We start from the raw sequence: 19,827 nt of genomic DNA on the forward strand, positions 1-19,827 counted from the left end.
TTTTTTTTTTTTTTTTTTAAATAAACGAATATATATATATATATATATATATATATATATATATATATATATATATATATATATATATACATATATTTTCCTGTTTGCCCACAGCTTCCCTGTCAAACAAATATATTTATTGAATAAAAAAATCAAAATATCAGGTCGGGAGATGAGACTTTGTCGAGTTCCGATGTTTTATATGCTTAAATCTCCACCGGAGATTGCAAAGGCAAAAGGTGTATGCAGAATTTGAACGCAATAGGAGGGATAAGCTGACATTACTCAAGACATCATTTATCTGTTGTGGAGCAAAATTTGTCGTGGAGCAAATTTTTACGTTAGCCACTTTGCAGAGATGTGCACATCCTGGCCAGTTGGTGGCGGTATTTCATCGACTGGTCCGTCAGTGCTTGAAAAAGGCGTCGTCATTTCCTATTTCTTCCATTTTCTTCCTGCTAATGTTTTGGTAGGTGTCAGTGTGGTGTTTGCAAATAGGCTGGTAAATAAGTGAAAGCATGGGCAGAAAAAAGAAGAAGCAGATGAAGCCCTGGTGTTGGTATCCTTCGTTAAAAATTCTCGTATAATTTCAATGGGTTTTTCTGTTTGTTTATTATTATGGTTCGGCTCACTTCCTGTAAACGGTTGGCTAATGTATTGTTCGCATGTTTCTTTAAAATGAATGCTGTAATCTCAAAACCTAGAGAGCTTTCAACCTAGACAGTATTTATGGGTAACATGTACGCTTATTATGCTCAGAAATGCTGTCTAGTTTGGCAGCACACTAAGTTAAGTTCATAAGCCGCATCATAAGGGCCCATGAAACCCAAATTATGTTTAGGTATGAAGCTCTCAAGGTTTTGGGGCACTGTTCAAGTCTTTGGTTAATTGTTGTTGTTGAATAAGTGGTGCTGGTTAATCAGCTCTTTAAACGAATGTAGTGGTTTTCATATATCCATTTTGACGCTAACACTACACTGTCTTGCTTTCATACTAGGGCCTAAATGAGCTAATGTGCAACCAATTTTAAATTAGATAACATACTCATGTTGGTTTGCTGTCTTATAATCATATCGAATGTAATTCTAACCTATTGTGAACTGCATAGAATTATTAATTCCTGATTTCTCAACGGTTGACAAGCCATTTTCCAATTGGCTTCCTCCATACTGTTCTTCACGCTTTTACTCTCTTTGTTGTTATGATTCGTTGTTGCTATATGACTTTAACTTCAAATGTAGGTACTGCAACAGGGATTTTGATGATGAAAAGATTCTCATTCAGCACCAGAAAGCCAAACACTTTAAATGTCACATATGTCACAAGAAGTTATACACTGGTCCTGGTCTGGCAATCCACTGTATGCAGGTATTGTGTTGGAATTTTGTGCATTATTATCATCATCAATACAGTTGTTTGATTTGTGTCCAAATCTCTTCTTTTGTTCGTTTATTTGCTGAAGGTTCACAAAGAAACTATTGACGGTGTTCCCAATGCAATACCTGGAAGAATAGACATAGAATTGGAGATCTATGGAATGGAGGGTATTCCAGAGAAAGACATGGAGGAGAGGAGACATGTTCTTGATCAGAAAACAAATGGTATCACATTTAACTTACTCTGTTACATATCTATTATTTTTGTATAAACCCACAGTAACTATATTTCTCTGCTTTTGTGAACAGATAATCAGAAGAAAAGACAGAACCAAGATGACTCCGAAGATGATGATGATGACGAAGAAGCTGGACCCTCCTTTCAACAGCCAGCAGCATCCACGCAGCCTCAGGCAGCCTATACCTCTATGACCCAGCCAGGAATGGCCCCGGTCCCAGCACCAGGGATGCCACATGGAAGCTACTCAGGTGTGCTGTGTAAAAGTACAGAACACCTCATTTTGAGGCGATAAGCTATTGTTTTGGGCCTCTAGTCATGCCTGGTATATTTATTATCTTTTTCTTAAATATCTGCTCCATTAGGAATGCCCCCAATGATGCCTGGTGTTCCCCCAATGATGCCAGGGATGCCCCCTGTAATGCCAGGGATGCATCCAGGGTAAGAGTTTGTGGAATCTGTAATGTGATTGATCACTGTCAGAAACGTGTATTTTTTTCCATTTGGGTTGCTTGTTGAAATTGTACTTTGTTTTATTTTTAATCAATAGCATGATGCCAATGAGTAGAATGATGCCACCTACACATGGAATGCCCCCAATGATGCCAGGCATGCCACCAGGTACATGAACTTTTGGAAATGCCGCTAACCGGACCTTTTAATTTATTGCACATTACACAGAAGAGACAAACAAACATTTTATTTAGGTGAAATACACTACCAATCAAAAAGGTTGGACAGAAGGTTCTTTATTATTGCTTTAAAATTTGGAATATAGTAGAGTTATAGTAAAGTCATCAAACTGAGATAACTCGAGTAGAAGTATGGGGATGATATATAAATAAATAATAATAAAAACAAGTAAAAACGTATGTTTTTAACTAGCTTGTTTAAAATAGGCACCCTTTGCCTTGATTACTGCACTTCACACTCTGGGCATTCTCTCAACCAACATGATGTGGTGCATCTTGGGATTCTTTTTAAAAAGTATTCTTAGTAGAGTTCCCATGTATTCTGGGCATTTGTTAGTTGCCTTTTCTTCATTGTCTGGTCTAACTCAACCAATTAAAAAAAACAAAAAAAACATTTAATTTGTTGTTTTGTGAGGTTATTCAAAATTATATTTCTCTATAATTTCAAGAATATAAGGATAAGCTTCAGATCAAAAGGTTTTTAAGATCATGAGAAACGCAATCGGTCAAGTGTGTCCAATCTTTTGATTGGGAGTGTATGCCAATTATGCTTTGTTCGTAAATGTGTGATTGTTGTGGTCAGGAATGCCTCCACCCATGGGCCATCATCCTGGCATGCCCCACATGGCTCAGGTGCCTCCCACCACCACCAGGCCAGCTGTGCCTGCCGTTGCTTTGTCCGCACCACAGCCAGGTGTCTCCAAGCCTCTGTTTCCTAGTGCAGGACAGGTACCCTTCCCTTCTCCTTTTTGCTGAGTTTGCTCAGTAGATTATTAATAGCCTAGTTGCAGAACCATCAGTATAGACATGTTTGGAGAGAAAGGAACTGACACACATTTTTTTTTTATTACATTACTTTCAGGGATTGATTAGACTCTCCCATACCAAGGAAAAGACCATATGGTTGTGAGTAGGTCAGCATACAAAATTAGGTTTTCTTCACTATCAGGCATTTGATTATGAAGAGAGACCAGGATTAGTTACTGACCATTCAGAATTGAACTGATAATGCCTTTTAATAAATTACCCATAAACATATATTATGTTATACATAAAGGGTATTTCCAAAAAAATACTCAATCAATATTTTTTGATGCCAATATTTATTTGTATAAAGTCATTCGAAAACAATATGGGTAATTTTGACTGTATTGAACTGTGGTGAAATGTCTAATCAGTTAAAGGGATAGTTCACCCCAAAATGAAAATTCAGTCATTGTTTACTCACCCCTGTGTTGTTTTTAACCCCCATATGATTTCCTTTCTTTTTCTTAAAACAAAGGGAGAAATTGTGAATGTTGTCCTCAGTGATGTCATATAATGGTAGTTTATTGTGACCACCTCTTCAAGCTTCAAAAGGAAGCAAAAGTATAATTCAGAAGTCTAATAAATTATTATGTGAAAACATCTTTTCATAATTTCTCCCTTTGTGTTAAGAAAAAGAAAGAAGGTCATATGGGGATATAACAACACAGGAGTGAGTAAACAATGACTGTATTTTTATTTTTGGGTGAACTATCCCTTTAAGACAAAATGTATTCTACATATCAGGGAATAAATAAGCATAGTCAGTCAAAAAAGGGTCTTTTACTCTGTGCTCTCTTTTCATGCTGCAGATGGGGACTCGAGCTCCAAGCACAAGCTCAGCCTCCTCCAGTCTGGACACTTTGTCAGCATCCTCTAAACCACTGTCACAAGTATGCAGCAGCTTGCTGACTCAGTGAAAACGATGCTTCGTCAAGCTATTAATGGCATGCAAAAGCAGACAGATATCAAGCTGCCTTTTTATAGGATAATTAACTTAGCCCTAGAGGATACATGTAGTGATAGATATCTGTCCTGTGACAGACAGTTAGCTTCAAATTTGCTCAGATTCAGAGAAAACCAAGGCAGCCTGTAGTACTTTGAAGTAAATAATTTTTTAGTTTTGGTCTAGTTACTGTATTTTGCCCTTTGATAGTTTCATGACAGTATAAAATGCACTTTCAACTAGGTTGTTTTTTTTTCTTTTCTTTTTTTTCTTTTTTTCTTTTTTTTTTTGCTGCTTAAACAGAAGTTGTTTTGCAGCAGCCCCTAAATACACCTCGAGTTGATTCACTGCACTTGGCTAATCTGCACCTTTGTCTCTCTGCAGGTCCAGCAGGCTGGTTCCAGTGCAGCGGCGAGTTCCTCTGCCCCTCCTTCTGCTGCCCCCAAACCCACATTCCCAGCCTACACCCAATCCTCTACCCCTGCTGCCAACACCAGCAGCACTGTGGCCAAACCAGCCATCCCAGTTACAAGTAAGCCCGCCACCCTCACCACTACCAGTGCAACCAGTAAGTTGATCCACCCTGACGAAGATGTCTCGCTGGTAAGTGCCCAAGTGGAGTGTTTGTTTCTGTGGTTAATTTTATCAAAATAAGTCTTAAGTTTTGAAAGACATTTTGCAGACTGTCTAAACTTCTATGCACTTGGAAAGAGGCAAAAAAGTGCCTATTTGAGGGTACCCGCGGGTCCTTAAGTCTTAAAGTCTTAAATGTACTTTTTAATATATAAGGCCATAAAAAGTCTTAAATATCTTAAATGACAAGAAGTCTTAAATTTCATTTGTGGAGGTCTTAACTTTTGGTGCCTGAATAGAGGAGACGCTTAACAGAATCTGAGTGAATAAATCAGCCCTTTCGCGTCTCTCTCTCACTCGCAGCCAGCATTTCGTTGCTCATGCTTGAGTTTAGTGTGAGTGCGTGCAGGGAAGCTCAATCAAGCGCATTTGTACTGAACTTGTGATGTGATGCGATAAAAACGATCTCCTACTCTAAACCACTCCATGTTTATAATCAACAAAGCTGTCAACGTTGCAGTTTGCAAGCACGCGAGGTTGGGGCGTTCTTGTTTAGACACCTTTAAAATCAAGGCGCTTCCTTATTTTACAGCACTTTTGACAAGAAAGGCAGTATAGCAAAAATGCTTTGTGTAAAGCTATTACAAAGCATTTTCTCTGCCTTGTGAATCAGTCAATTTTAATAAGTTTCTAATATACATAAATTATATAAATATTATAATATCAGTAATAGACAAAGATTGATCATATATTTTCATATTAAGATACAGTATATAATCTGTTTTCAGTATGTATCATAACTTAGTATTGACTTGTACTAGTTATACTTCACACACAAATGAAAATTGTCATCATGTACTTACCTTCATGCAGTTGCAAAACTGTATAACTACTTTATGTGGAACTTAAATGGAGATGTTAGGGAGAATGTTAAATTAGTTGTTAAAGGTATCTGCCAAGAAAAACAATATAATTCAGCACATGATTGCATCACATCTTGCTGAGAAACAAGTTACTAAGAGAAGGGTCAATGTTGGCTACATGCATTCATAATTAATTATTATATTTATTTTAAGACACAATTTACAATCACATTTTTATCAAACTGTGGTTTGATGACAGACTCTTAAGACATTAAAGATTTATTTTCTGTTAAATCATAATTTTCTGGAAAGCTGCTTTGAAACGATCTGTGTTGTGAAAAGCACTATACAAATAAAAATGACTTCACTTGAATTCATTTAGAGATTATATTATTTAAAAAGAAAACACAAACGCACAATATAATATAATAAACATGTCCAGAGACATCCAAGTAGCCTCATTGGTTTTGTACTGACCTGCTAATTCATTTGTCTTTTTAAAAAAAAAAATTAATTGCTAAATTGGTCTTAAATTTTTCTTTATTTGGCCTTAAAAAGTCTTGGTCTTAAATTTCATTACTACAAACCTGCAGATACCCTGGTCTAACCACCCTGTGCACCTTGCATTGCGTGCTTTACAGGAGGAGTTGAGAGCACAGCTGCCTCGCTACCATTGTAAAATCCCCAGTGCTGGACAGATCCGTGTAACCTCCCTGCCAGTTGCACCAATGGGAGGAGTGTTGCCCCCTCAGCAGGGTGTTCCTGTACAGCAGCCGGGTGTGAGGCATCCCATGCAAGGTAGCGTGCCTTTGAGTCTGATGTTTTCATCTCTTAAAAGTTAAGTCAGAAATGTCTTGCTACATGAGTGAGCAGTCAGATTCTTTTTTTACCTCAGAACATTTATTAGGACCTTTTGCCACAATTAATTTATAGTCAAAGTATTAGAGATTTAGGAAATCAACCTAGGTCTCTCATAAGCACTGATATACACTCACCGGACACTTTATTAGGAACACATGTACGTCTACTCATGCGACTATCTAATCAGCCAATTGTGTGGCAGCAGTGTAATATGTAAAATCATGCAGATATGGGTCAGGAGCTTCAGTAAATGTTCACAGCAACCATCAGAATGAAAAAAAAAAAAATGATCTCAGTGATTTTGACAGTGGCATGATTGTTGGTGCCAGACGGGCTGGTTTGAGTATTTCTGTAACTGCTGATCTCCTGGGATTTTCACACACAACAGTCTCAAGTGTAAAGAGAATGGTGCAAAAACTAAAAACATCCAGCGAGCAGCAGTTCTGTGGGCGAAAATGGCTTGTTAATGACAGAGGTCAGAGGAGAATGGCCAGACTGGTCCAAGCTGATAGGAAGGTGAAAGTACCCCAAATAACCACACTTTACAACAGTTCTATGCTGAAAAGCATTTCTGAACATACAACAAGTCAAACATTGAGGTGGATGGGCTACAGCAGCAGAAGACCCCTCCAGGTACCATTACTGTCAGCTTGAGACAGGAAACTGGCTGCATTGGGCACAGGCTCACCAAAACTGGACAGTAAATGATTGGAAAAACATAGCCTGGTCTGACAAATCTGGATTTCTGCTGAGGTACACAAATGGTAGGCCCACTGCATCCTCAGTTTTCTGTTCTTGGCTGACAGAAGTGGAACCCTGCTATTGTAGCTCATCTGCCTCGAAGTTCGACTTGTTGTGCATTCTGAGATGCTATTCTGCTCACTACAATTGTACAGAGTGGTTATCTGAGCTAACGTAGCCTTTCTGTCAGCTCGAACCAGTCTGGCCATTCTCCGTTGACCTCTCTCATCAACAAGGCGTTTTCGTCCACAGAACTGCTGCTCACTGGTTGTTTTTTGCACCATTCTCTATACACGCTAGAGACTGTTGTGTGTGAAAATCCCAGGAGATCAGCAGTGACAGAAATACTCAAACCAGCCCGTCCAGCACCAACAATCATGCCACGGTCTAAATCACTGAAATCACATTTCTTCCCCATTCTGATGGTTGATGTGAACATTAATTGGAGCTCCTGACCCATATCTACATGATTTTATACATTAAACTGCTGCCACACGATTAGCTGATTAGATAATCGCATGAATAAGTAGATGTACAGGTGTACCTAATAAAGTTCCCGGTGAGTGTATGTATTTTTTTTTATGTGAGGAATTTTGAATGTTGTTATAAGTTTGACCAATCAATTCCTTATTTTTTCTAGTACCATATGGTGCTCCACCTCAGGGAGTGTCTGGATATGTCCCAGGAGGGATGCCTCCCTATGGACAAGCCCCACCCATGGTACCCCCGTATCAAGCTGCTCCCCCTCGGCCTGCCATAGGCATGAGACCCCCTGTAATGTCCCCTGGAGGCCGATATTGAAGTGTCACCAGTGTGGTCTTCATTAGGTTTGGTGATTCAACCATTTTACCATCTAGTGGCGTGCTTTACAATCCAGATCAGTTACTATAACCGTAACACTTGTGCAATGAGAAGATGGATAAACAAACTCTGTAACGCATGGGACGTTTGATTTTACTAAATACTTTTTCTTTGGATCTACCCTTTGTTGCAGATCATACAGTATGGCTTTTTTTCTCATGTTTTGTTTAGGTTTTTAGAAGTGAAGTGTAGTAAATATGGTTCGTATTAATTTGAAGCGGCTGGAGTTTCGTACAGCACCCTTTATCAAGGCAAGTCACTGTAAATATTCTTCTGTACTAAAAGTGTGAAGCCTTCGCAGCACCCATAGGTGCTGTTGGACTTTCTGTCCCCAGCTTTGCTCGGTGAGGGCTTCAGATAGCTGTTACTGTTGGGTTTATTTTTGTATGTCTGCTTGTCTACATTTGCAGTGTTCTTTCTGTAGGGCAAATAACAACAAAGAACTCCTGTGAATGCTATCTGTAATGTTCCACATTATTTGTAATAAACTGTATTGAAATCTAATGGCTGTTTTTTCATGTTCAAGTAAAGGACAACACCACAAGGTTTGTACTACAAATGACATGCATGATTGCCGTCATGTGAAACTGTGAAATTAAAGCAGTGTTTACAGTGTGCTGGAATGTATTTACGAGCACAAGGAAACCAGAATAGAATTTAAGCTTCATGTTGAAGTTTTAATTTAAAGGGGTCATATCGTGTGGAATTGCATTTTCTTCATAATTTGTGCAAAAATTTTATTGTACTATGTAAACGTACTCTAAATTTCAGAAGTAAAAACTTGCTCCCTAGTCCAAAAAGACCATTTTCAGCTAAGCTTATTCGGTTTACAGAAATTCAGGAAAGTTCTTGTGCTGTCCTGGCTGCGTGTAGCACCTACAACTCAGCATATCCTTCAGAAGGATACCTATGTTTTAAAGGATCCTGAAGCCAGGATTCCTGGCTGAAGCTTATTCTTATCAAGGTCCAAAATTATTACTAAACTATTTTTTTTAAAATCTATTTATCTATATTTATTTATTTATTTATTTTAAATAATCCCAAACTGTTAATCATTTCGCATATGAAGAGGCCGTTTACATCAGTTTTAAAGGCACATTTAATTCTGATAAACAGACAGAGGGTAAACAATGGCCATGAAAAAGCAAATTCTGACTGTTGTGGCACAAAAAACCCTACTAACTTATATAAGTGGACATCAGGGGAAAAACAATTTGTGATATGACCCCTTTAACATTTTCACTTACTGCTCCTTATGCAAGGATATAAGGCTGCTAAAAAAATGAAAACAACCATTCAGATGTCTTACTGAAAATCACAGTCTTAAGAATGTGAAGTAACCCTTGTGAACTGTTAATAATGTATGTCCAGTCTAAGGCATAATACGTGACTGTGATTTTCAAAAGGTAGTAGGTAAGAAAGTGAATGTAGTTCACTGTGGTTGTTGTCCTAAACTGAGAATCTCTCTTCTCCTTGTAGCAATGCCATGGGACTGGCTGAGGCAGAGTCTCAGTGTTGCCCTGCACAGGCTGAGGCAAGTCTCAAATTTTCTCTATCTATACTTTCTGTACTCGGGCCTCACAGCTATATGGCTGTTGGATACAAATGTCCCAAAACTTGGAGCAAGTTTGATGATAACCCCTGATTTTTTTCACCTCAGGGGAGTTCCGTTAACTAATATTTTTTGCTAACATGTTAGATGTACACCAGCATGTTTGAATGGAATATTTCAGAGTATATAACCTGTGGCTTGCTGTCAATTACCACAGACAATAATTTAAACTCAACCCTTGGTTTGCAATAACAAATAGGAAACTGGTGTACAGAAAATACTACGGAAGACAAGTAGGTAAGTGGGCAATGGGGTGAATAAATGTTTAGAATATTCAAATCACACACTGTTTCAAAAGTGTATCCATAACTTTTAAATGTTACATGTTAGCATGACATTGGTGTGATAAAAACGCTTGCCATCACTGTCTCCTCTAAGTGACGTGTAGTTCAGTTCTGTATACTGCCCTCACAAGAATTACTTTGGTAACAAATAACCAGAAATACAAGGACAATTAAGATGCTTTCACAGCTCAGGAAACATGCAGTTTCTGTTTTGTTTTGAAGAATTCCACTTCCACAGAATTTTAAGAGCTTTACAATTAACACATTTCATTTTTGCAAACTAAGGTATGAAGAAATTATTATGTGTGGTAATCAACAACCTGCCACAGATGCTGTTCTTGGAGATTAATGAAAATAACCTGAAATATTCATTAATTTTTCTCTGTGACAAGGCGTACTACAGTTTCATAATAAAGAAATTGGTCAGATGTGGTTGAACAATGGCTCTCAAGTAATGTGTGGTGTAACATTTTAATTAACATATTTGTAAGCTCCCTAATGGTTTTGGAGAAATGGACCTCAGATTTTCTTTTCATGATGTGTTCAGGGGAGGTAATTGTGTAGATGAACGATTTTAATCTACAGAACTACTACAGTGGTTAATTTGGTATCTAGCAAAGCATAGGAATCAGGTGGTATTGTCTTTCGAAATGGCTTTTTATTTATTTATTTAAATACAAACTTTGTTCCACCCTGGTTGTCTTTTATCTGTTCAGCTTTTGTTTATTTACCCTTGGTTACTAAGGAAAATGTAATTCAGGACCTCATTTACAGGTTTGAGTAAGTATTATTTTTCTAGACTCGTAAATTTCAGTGTTTAGATTTTGTTAAAACCAAGAGCCATTGTTTTATTACGTGCTGTATGTAACTGGTTCTTTTCCTGGTCTCCAGACAGTTTCTTTGGTAAGTTTATGTCTTGTATGTAGTTCCCATCCTATGAATCCTCATGACTCATTTCCTGTCTAGGCAGGAAATGATGCGAATATAGACTTGTGATCTGTTTTTATATTTTCAGAGTTAGAAATTGCCCATGATCTACAGTAGCCTATGTATATTTTTTCTTCTTTATTTTTTATTTTTACCAGTAGAGCATGGAAAAATGGACTTGTCATCTTTTCATTATGTCTTGTTTAAATAAAATAGGTTTTGAAATACCAGCTGTGCAGTGTGTTCTTTGTATATTGGATCATATGTTTTCTTTATCCTTGGAGTTATTCTTGAAAGAACCAAGGTCAATGTAGAAACAACTGAACACTTATAGCTTTATCCAAAGTGACTTGAAATAATCGCTAAAGCATAATCGATTTGTCCTAAGGAGGCAATCATGAGAAGTGCTGCAATAAAGTTTCATATTTGCTCAGAGAAGTACAAGCAGAGAGGAAAGTAAGAGACATTGATAAAAGAACTGATTTTTTTTTTTTTTTTTAAGAAAGTGTTGCATTAATAGGACTGAGTCAAGTGCACACAGCTCAGATGTGTCTTTTGAAAATTAAATGGTTTATTCATAAAAATCATCCAAATTAAAAGTAGAGAGTACAAAACTGCACTTTCAGTGCTTGGGCCTAAATAAGAGAGTGGTAATCTTTCCAGCAATGAGGCTTCTGTTCAACTGCAGAAGTCAGTGAAAAAGAGAAGTCTGCAGGATATGAACCTTAAATAGAATAAGAAAATGCAGTGCTTGGAATAAACTAAGCCAAATCTAGTAAAACTTTTCAATCAGAGAAGTGATGAAATTTACTTGGTATGCAAATGCTGAAACATTAAAGTAACTTGCACATAATTACAAGCCAGGACAATAAACAGTTTAAAAGTAGAAAATTACACACTTTCACTTTCCTTTTAATTCTAAAGGAATTTCCTCTCCATCTCTATACAATACTTAATACACAAAGCACTACTACTTTAACTGCTCTGTCTGTCTGTTGAATTTCCTGTGCTTGGGTGGAGCACTCTGATGAAAAGACTTTCAACTTTAGATGAAAAGAACAGTCCAAGTACTAGGTGAAGCAGAGTGAACAACTGTTAACTAAAGGAGAGATGGATATTTAAGCACACCATGAGAGCCTGCTAATTCCTGTGGATTGTATTGGAGCAGATTTTAGGTATGTTACACTTAACTAATAACTAGATCCCTTTAGAATATTTTACTTGTGCTTTCAAAGTATCAGTTCAGTCTACAAGAACAAACTTTCAATTTCAGACACCGAATGCAATCCCAAATAATTCATTTCAACTTGATTTTAATTGGTCTTATTTCTAGATTTACATTTAATTGTGTGATATTAGGGAAGACTTCAGTCTAGACTTTGAAAGACATATGAAAGTTATAGTAGGTTAATATGTAGTTGTACAAGTGTCTAATCAGGCCTTATTTGACAAACATGTAGCACAACTGCTGATAATTGGATTTTTAATTTTTTTTTTTTTTATCCTTTTATATTTAAGTTCTTCATGTTATATCTGTAAAAATAGCTATGATTATGTTAGACAATTTTGTTTTTTTATTTTATTTACATTTGTCCAGACCTTTCAGCATCTCAAGATTTCCATTATATTTAGAGGCTTGAATGTGAATCAGTGGACATATTTTGTATGGCACAACACAGAAAGTCACAACCATCGCTTCTGTACCTGAGAAGGTCTGCTCATTTAGAAAAGGTGTTGAATATCTCTGAAGATAAAAGAGTGAGAGCAGATCCAGAGATTGAGGGACACATCAAGATCTCTGGACAACACAGTCAATGTGACTCTTTTTAATTTAAGACACACAGACACGGGAATTTATGTCTGTGATTTCTTTTCAGAACATCCATGTGAACCGCTCACTATTAACACAAACCTTCTACTTGTGAAAGCAGCAAGTTGGTGAATATGCATTGATTTTACAGATGCAAAGGATGCCATGTCCCACTTTCCATGTCATTACCCTAAACAGCGAATTGTGTCTTAAAGGGATCATATTACAAATACAATTTTCCTTGATCTTTTTAAAAAAGAGTTTGATTTACTATGAAAACATACAGGAATATTCAGAACTCAGATCTACCTCCTCAGTATAAAACAACCATTTATTGAAATTGAACTGTAAAAATGGTGTGTTCCATGATGCCAGACAGCTAACATTTAAATTAGGCCACAATTTTCAGTGATGCCTATTTGATGTTCAGAAACACATCCCACTCAGTCATGGTGAGATAAGAAACATGCAGTAAAGATTCTGAAGAAACACCAGAACACACTAATAGAAGCCTGAAAGGCACAGCAGCAATAAACATTGCATTTAATTCTGAGTCAGTGAGAGGTTAGAAAATGCTAATGGAAAAACGTATGTAAAACTTATGTCTGTTTTTGTCTCTATAAACCTTGGTTAGACGTTGAATGGACCTCATTGTAGGGGAATACAGCTTGGGCCTGTAGACCAGTAGGCTTGGAATGAAGACCAGGAGTCAAGGTTTTAATCAATTAGTTGTGTAAGTTTTTATTGAAGAAAGTTGTTTGCAAAATCAAATGGCAGAAGTCAGCAGTACAAAAGCCTCAGAGTTTGTAGACAGGAGAAACCCATGCAAAATTACGAACTGAACTCAGGTCCAAAAACATCAATACTTATAGTAAGATACAGTATCAGTTTGCCATCAAGGCTATGGTCTTCTAGGATTCTGATTGGTTACAAGCATAGATAACTATAGAACACATCTGAACATGGTCATCTTGTACGTTGTTTATCTCATTGACTATTTGCATGAAGCTTTAGTTCTGTATATAGGCTGCAATGGTTCGAGTCGGGTTGTAGGCCTCGGACAGTCATCCCTTTATGGTCATCCATAGGTCTCTGATGTCCAGTTGTCCACCTCTAGACTGCTATTCTAACTCCACTGGACTCCTGAAACAAATACTTGAGAGAAACACACACAGCTTCTTCCATTCAAGGACATATACTACAAAGCTTCTGTTGGATACTGGCCTTATCCTGTTGGAACTTAAAACATAGAGATAACTGTACTTTCTCTCAGGAAAGCTGAAGTAGTATTCTTGTTAGTTTTTCTCAATCGCTTTGGCACAATCGCCAAATGACTAATAAACTTCGTCAAACTTTAAGGGTAACTTTATGAACATTAGGTCATTTGTTCACATGACTGTAGTCATTTATAATTGCTTTGGCACAAAATGCATTGAGTAAGCCTATTTTGCATTCATTTGCTATTGTATGATATTACTCTCAAATGCAATTATACACATGTTCATTGTGTAAATCCCTACATGCTAAATAGAACAACCAACAATCACAGTAACCTGTCACACATACAGGTGCTGGTCATACAATTAGAATATCATCAAAAAGTTGATTTATTTCACTAATTCCATTCAAAAAGTGAAACTTGTATATTATATTCATTCATTACACACAGACTGATATATTTCAAATGTTTATTTCTTTTAATTTTGATGATTACAACTGACAACTAAGGAAAATCCCAAATTCAGTATCTCAGAAAATTAGAATATTACTTAAGACCAATACAAAGAAAGGATTTTTAGAAATCTTGGCCAACTGAAAAGTATGAACATGAAAAGTATGAGCATGTACAGTACTCAATACTTAGTTGGGGCTCCTTTTGCCTGAATTACTGCAGCAATGCGGCGTGGCATGGAGTCGATCAGTCTGTGGCACTGCTCAGGTGTTATGAGAGCCCAGGTTGCTCTGATAGTGGCCTTCAGCTCTTCTGCATTGTTGGGTCTGGCATATCGCATCTTCCTCTTCACAATACCCCATAGATTTTCTATGGGGTTAAGGTCAGGCGAGTTTGCTGGCCAATTAAGAACAGGGATACCATGGTCCTTAAACCAGATACTGGTTGCTTTGGCACTGTGTGCAGGTGCCAAGTCCTGTTGGAAAATGAAATCTGCATCTCCACAAAGTTGGTCAGCAGCAGGAAGCATGAAGTGCTCTAAAACTTCCTGGTATACGGCTGCGTTGACCTTGGACCTCAGAAAACACAGTGGACCAACACCAGCAGATGACATGGCACCCCAAACCATCACTGACTGTGGAAACTTTACACTGGACCTCAAGCAACATGGATTGTGTGCCTCTCCTCTCTTCCTCCAGACTCTGGGACCCTAATTTCCAAAGGAAATGCAAAATTTACTTTCATCAGAGAACATAAATTTGGACCACTCAGCAGCAGTCCAGTCCTTTTTGTCTTTAGCCCAGGCGAGACGCTTCAGACGCTGTCTGTTGTTCAAGAGTGGCTTGACACAAGGAATGTGACAGCTGAAACCCATGTCTTGCATACGTCTGTGCGTAGTGGTTCTCCCCCACATTTTTGAATGGGTTTTGTTTCACAATCCTCTCCAGGGTGCGGTTATCCCTATTGCTTGTACACTTTTTTTTCTACCACATCTTTTCCTTCCCTTCGCCTCTCTATTAATGTGCTTGGGCACAGAGCTCTGTGAACAGCCAGCCTCTTTTGCAATGACCTTTTGTGTCTTTCCCTCCTTGTGCAGCGTGTCAATGGTCGTCTTTTGGACAACTGTCAAGTCAGCAGTCTTCCCCATGATTGTGTAGCGTACAGAACTAGACTGAGAGACCATTTAAAGGCCTTTGCAGGTGTTTTGAGTTAATTAGCTGATTAGAGTGTGGCACCAGGTGTCTTCAATATTGAACCTTTTCACAATATTCTAATTTTCTGAGATACTGAATTTGGGATTTTCCTTAGTTGTCAGTTATTATCATCAAAATTAAAAGAAATAAACATTTGAAATATATCAGTCTGTGTGTAATGAATGAATATAATATACAAGTTTCACTTTTTGAATGGAATTAGTGAAATAAATCAACTTTTTGATGATATTCTAATTATATGACCAGCACCTGTATATTAGATACATAATAGTTATGTGGTATTGTTGTAATAGTTGTCAGATGGATAGACTTAGGCTAGATGGGGAACAATTCAATTTCCTCACAATTTAGAGCAACCAAACGCAAACGCTGTCCAATTTAGCTGGCAAGTGAAACTCATAACCTATCAGTTCTCAAACAAATTTATACTGCAAGGGTAAGACTGAGTTTCACAGCTGTGGAATATGGAGCAGGCAGGAGACAGACAGGGGCAAGAGCCTGCTCGTGCAAGAGGAAGGGGCATTAGAGTGCGGGGTGGTATTTTGAGGGGAAGAGGGAGAGTGGGGCACAGAGGAAGAGCCAGAGAAAGGCAAAGGCACAGAGAAATCTCAAATGAGATACGGGCAACAATTATGGACCATGTCATCAACCATGGCCTAAGTATGACAGAGGCTGGTCAGAGAGTGCAGCCTAATCTGGGCCGGTCCCCAGTGTTGTCAATAGTCCAGACATTCAGGAGAGAAAATGTGTGTAATCAAATATTGTACTGCAATATTCCTTCACACTGGTATTCCAGTAAATTTAGCTAATGCATGTCTCAGAATTTATGTAGAATACATTGACTTTACTGTGCTGTATTTTCTGTCTAGGATCGAGCGTCTGCCCCATGGTGGTGACAGAAGATCAGTTTTCACTGCTCAACAAGAACTTGAAATTTGTAATATGGTCGTAGCAAACAATGCTATTAGACTAAAATATTCAAAGTGCAGTCATACAAGATGACGGCATCTTTCAAAATGTCAACACCGTCAACCTCTCCGCAATTGATAGAGTGCTGAATAGACATCAGATTGCAATGAAGCAACTCTGCAAGGTACCTTTTGAGAGGAATGGTGAGAGTGAAGGAGCTGAGCTACCAGTATGTACAGGTAAGAATTCATAATTGTACACCACACAGTGCTGTAATCTCCTTGTCTTTCAGTATTGACAAGTACAACCTGTATATGCAGAATATGTTACACAATGTAGAATATGTGTAAATGTATGATTTACAGTATCTACTGTAAATTATTTCCTAAGTTGCTTTACTATCTTTTATAGAGAATCCCCACACATTTTTGTGTATGTTGATGAGGCAGGATTCAACTTGACCAAAGTCGGGAGACGTGGCTGTAATATTATTGGTCACCGAGCCACTGCTGATGTGCCAGGCCAGCGTGGAAGGAACATTACAATGTGTGCTGCCAAATGTGGGAATGGTGTACTCGGCCACATTCCCATCATTGGGCCCTATAACACACGTCTCCTCAATTTCCTGGAAACTCTTTACAGGGATGTCATTCCTGAGAATGAGTGGGCTGGTAAGAAATTACTTGCTAACGTATGTTATAGTTTGGGACAACGTAAGTTTCCATCATTCAAATACAGTTAGGGAATGGTTTGTTGCCCACCCACGTTTTTTGATGGAGTTTCTCCCACCATACTCCCCATTCCTAAATCCCATTGAGGAGTTCTTTTATGCATGGAGATTGAAGGTCTATGATCACCATCCTCATGACCAGTTGTCTTTACTAGGTGCAATGGATGCTGGTTGTGAGGTTATCACAGCAGATTGTTGTAGGGAGTGGCTGCATCATGCCAAAATATTGTTTTCCCCCTTGCATTGCAAGGGAGGATATCGGTGTGATGTAGATAAAATGTTGTGGCCAGACAGAGAGGAGAGATTGGAAGACCCATGAGGTTGATGAACTTGCAGCATATATTCTTTTTTCTTGCACATATTGAAGTTCCTGATTTTTTTAAAAAAAAAAGAAATTTTCTCTGTACAAGCTTTCTTTACGTATTTTCGGTTGGCTGTAAAGTGTGTACATACAATGAGATGTTCGAATAAATGTTTTGTTGAAAGTATAGTATGTGCCATGACTTTGACATCAATACTATTCAGCTGCCTAAATATACAATGGTAGCAATTGGACAATCTTACATAGTGGGTAACTATCACACTTTCAGAGTACTTGTCTTTTAAATGTCTTTGCATTTTGATTGTCTTGGTCTAAGCAATGATAAAGGAACCTTTTGTTTTGATGACAATGATTTATTTATTGATGGATTTTTGAGTAATCACCTTTTGCAGGTCACATAGAGTGGTGTGCTGAACGTACCACGTGATGTGAGGATTGTACTTAAGAGTTTTGACAATTGTAAGTTTGTTTCAGTAAATGTGCCAAATCAATTGTTTCTGCCAATTTACAGTATCTCATTCATAATCAAATGTATGTTGGGTACGTAACCTAGGCCTCTTAGTCAGCAGACACAGTGTTGCCTAAGACAGATATGGAATGGTCTCAAACTGCTTGAAACCACAGAGAACATATATTAAGAGACTATAATAATGAATCATTTGCTCACAAGAATATGATATGTATGTTATAACATTGTATACATAATTAATTCATAAGAATACAGATTAGTTCCACTAAAATCATTCATTTTAGGTTAAATGCTGATCAGTTTAGATTGAATTCACTCAAAGGATATATATGTGTTGAAGAAGAGGTGGAGATTCAGGCATCCACCACTTCATCAGAAAAATAAATAAAATGATGAAAAATGACCCCTTTAATATACTAGTCTAATTTATGTTTGGCTGTAGTGATGGAAAAATAATCTTGCATCTGACCATCTCTTTGTTTGGTTCAGGTGTACCATGTTCCTGTGGCAGTCATTCTTTGGTCATCTACATCTCTGTAGGAGTGTGTTTGCTCCTACTCACAGTCATTGCTGTCTCTGCATATTACATAAGATCACCAAACTTCACAGCTAAACACGTGTAACAAGTGTGATGAAAACATTCTGTTCTTGTGTATTATTAAAGTTCTAAATTTCTTTCCATAAAAAGGCATGTTCAAAAAGAGCCTCAAACTACAATTCCAATTTACAAAGACATGTCAAGTGTACAAGGAACAAGTAGCAGTACAGGTCTGTCCACAGGATCCTAAAAAGCCTGCTTCAGCCATCTCGAAGGGGAGGAATTGGTTGGAGAATCATTATTCATCCCCCAAGAGGACAAATTGTTTGGGACGGCATTAGGGAAAATAATCCTGAAATGCTGGCAAATATTTTAACTTTCAATTTCTGATCCATTTACTGTTCAGCTATAAACAGTTTGTGTCCATGTATTAGTATAACATTTATTCCAGGAACATGTTTAAGTTTATAGGCAATTGTGGTGGTTCCTAGTACCTTTTATTACATGACGCTCTGGAATATTCAATTCTGATTGGTCAGTGGTGCCATCTAGCGGTCTGATATCACTGCGTAACAACCACACATCCAAGGATTAAAGGGATAGTTCACCCACAAAGGAAAATTCTCTCATTTACTCACCATCACGCCATCACAGATGTGTATGACTTTCTTAACACAAATGAAGATTTTTAGAAGAATATCTCATTTCTGTAGGTCCATACAGTGCAAGTGAATGGTGACCAGAATTTTAAAGGTCCAAAAAGCATATAAAGGCAACATAAAAGTAGTCCAGACGAATTTAGAAGTTAAATCCATGTCGTTAGGAGCTATATGATAGGTGTGGGGTGAGAAACAGATCAATATTTAAGTCCTTTTCTTCCTCCCAGTGTAGTCTGGTGACTACATTTTCTAAGGCATCATGAAAACAATAAGCAAATTATACTGTGTGGTGTCCGTTCGCTGTCTGATACAGTGTTTTCCTCTGAATATTTTTTTCTTAAACTTGTTAACTTTGTGCGAAGACTCTTGGGTTGTTGATGACTAAGATGTACACATTTTTTCAACATCGACTTTCAAGTTAATATTAATTTTCAGCTTAGAATTTTATAACTTTTAACAGTATAGTGTTGGAAATCCCAGTATTTTAAATCACCTTTTAGCATTTTTTTGCCATTAATTGAAACAGTCCTGATATGTTTTTTTTTTAGTACTTGTGCATTCGTGTAATCTAATAATCTAATGTAATCTAAATAAATGAGGTCATAAAAAATGCATGGCTAATACAAGAATTAAAAGAATGCTGTTTAATTATATTAGTTTAGATTACGTACAGTTGAAGTTAGAAGTGTACATACACTTAAGTTAAAGTATTATATAACCACTCCA

At 37.5% G+C, this 19,827-nt stretch overlaps 1 protein-coding gene and 1 long non-coding RNA gene across 5 annotated transcripts; both read left to right on the forward strand.

Annotated features, from left to right (window-relative positions):
• The first annotated feature begins 446 nt into the window (after nt 1-446).
• Nucleotides 447-11,005, forward strand: LOC127451670 (BUB3-interacting and GLEBS motif-containing protein ZNF207-like). 4 transcript variants are annotated; one of them, XR_007899126.1, is made up of 13 exons: nt 447-559; nt 1,242-1,368; nt 1,463-1,601; nt 1,686-1,865; nt 1,980-2,055; nt 2,165-2,235; nt 2,890-3,035; nt 3,923-4,003; nt 4,441-4,659; nt 6,134-6,290; nt 7,735-7,921; nt 8,127-8,206; nt 9,435-11,005. XR_007899126.1 is itself a non-coding variant. In XM_051716521.1 (12 exons), exons 1-11 carry the CDS (start codon nt 519-521, stop codon nt 7,893-7,895), a joined length of 1,398 nt encoding a protein of 465 aa, XP_051572481.1. In that variant the 5' UTR covers nt 447-518; the 3' UTR covers nt 7,896-7,921; nt 8,127-11,005. The 4 variants fall into 4 exon arrangements, 3 of the variants coding, with proteins under 3 accessions (XP_051572481.1, XP_051572480.1, XP_051572482.1); XM_051716521.1 differs by having other exon boundaries at nt 8,127-11,005; XM_051716520.1 differs by having other exon boundaries at nt 7,735-11,005.
• An 807-nt stretch (nt 11,006-11,812) lies between these two features.
• LOC127451603 (uncharacterized) lies at nt 11,813-19,709 on the forward strand. Its single transcript, XR_007899117.1, has 5 exons — nt 11,813-11,953; nt 16,344-16,622; nt 16,795-17,054; nt 17,828-17,894; nt 18,394-19,709. It is a non-coding gene; the product is annotated as an uncharacterized LOC127451603 (long non-coding RNA).
• The last annotated feature ends 118 nt before the right edge of the window (nt 19,710-19,827 follow it).

The sequence above is a fragment of the Myxocyprinus asiaticus genome, chromosome 14 (assembly GCF_019703515.2).
Source record: "Myxocyprinus asiaticus isolate MX2 ecotype Aquarium Trade chromosome 14, UBuf_Myxa_2, whole genome shotgun sequence".
Classification (NCBI taxonomy): domain Eukaryota; kingdom Metazoa; phylum Chordata; class Actinopteri; order Cypriniformes; family Catostomidae; genus Myxocyprinus; species Myxocyprinus asiaticus.

Coding starts and splice junctions, on each gene's coding strand:
- LOC127451670 (XM_051716520.1), top strand. CDS start 519: ATGGGCAGAAAAAAGAAGAAGCAGATGAAGCCCTGGTGTTG. Junction 4,004..4,440: donor CCTCTAAACCACTGTCACAA/GTATGCAGCAGC, acceptor GTCTCTCTGCAG/GTCCAGCAGGCTGGTTCCAG. Junction 4,660..6,133: donor CTGACGAAGATGTCTCGCTG/GTAAGTGCCCAA, acceptor CGTGCTTTACAG/GAGGAGTTGAGAGCACAGCT.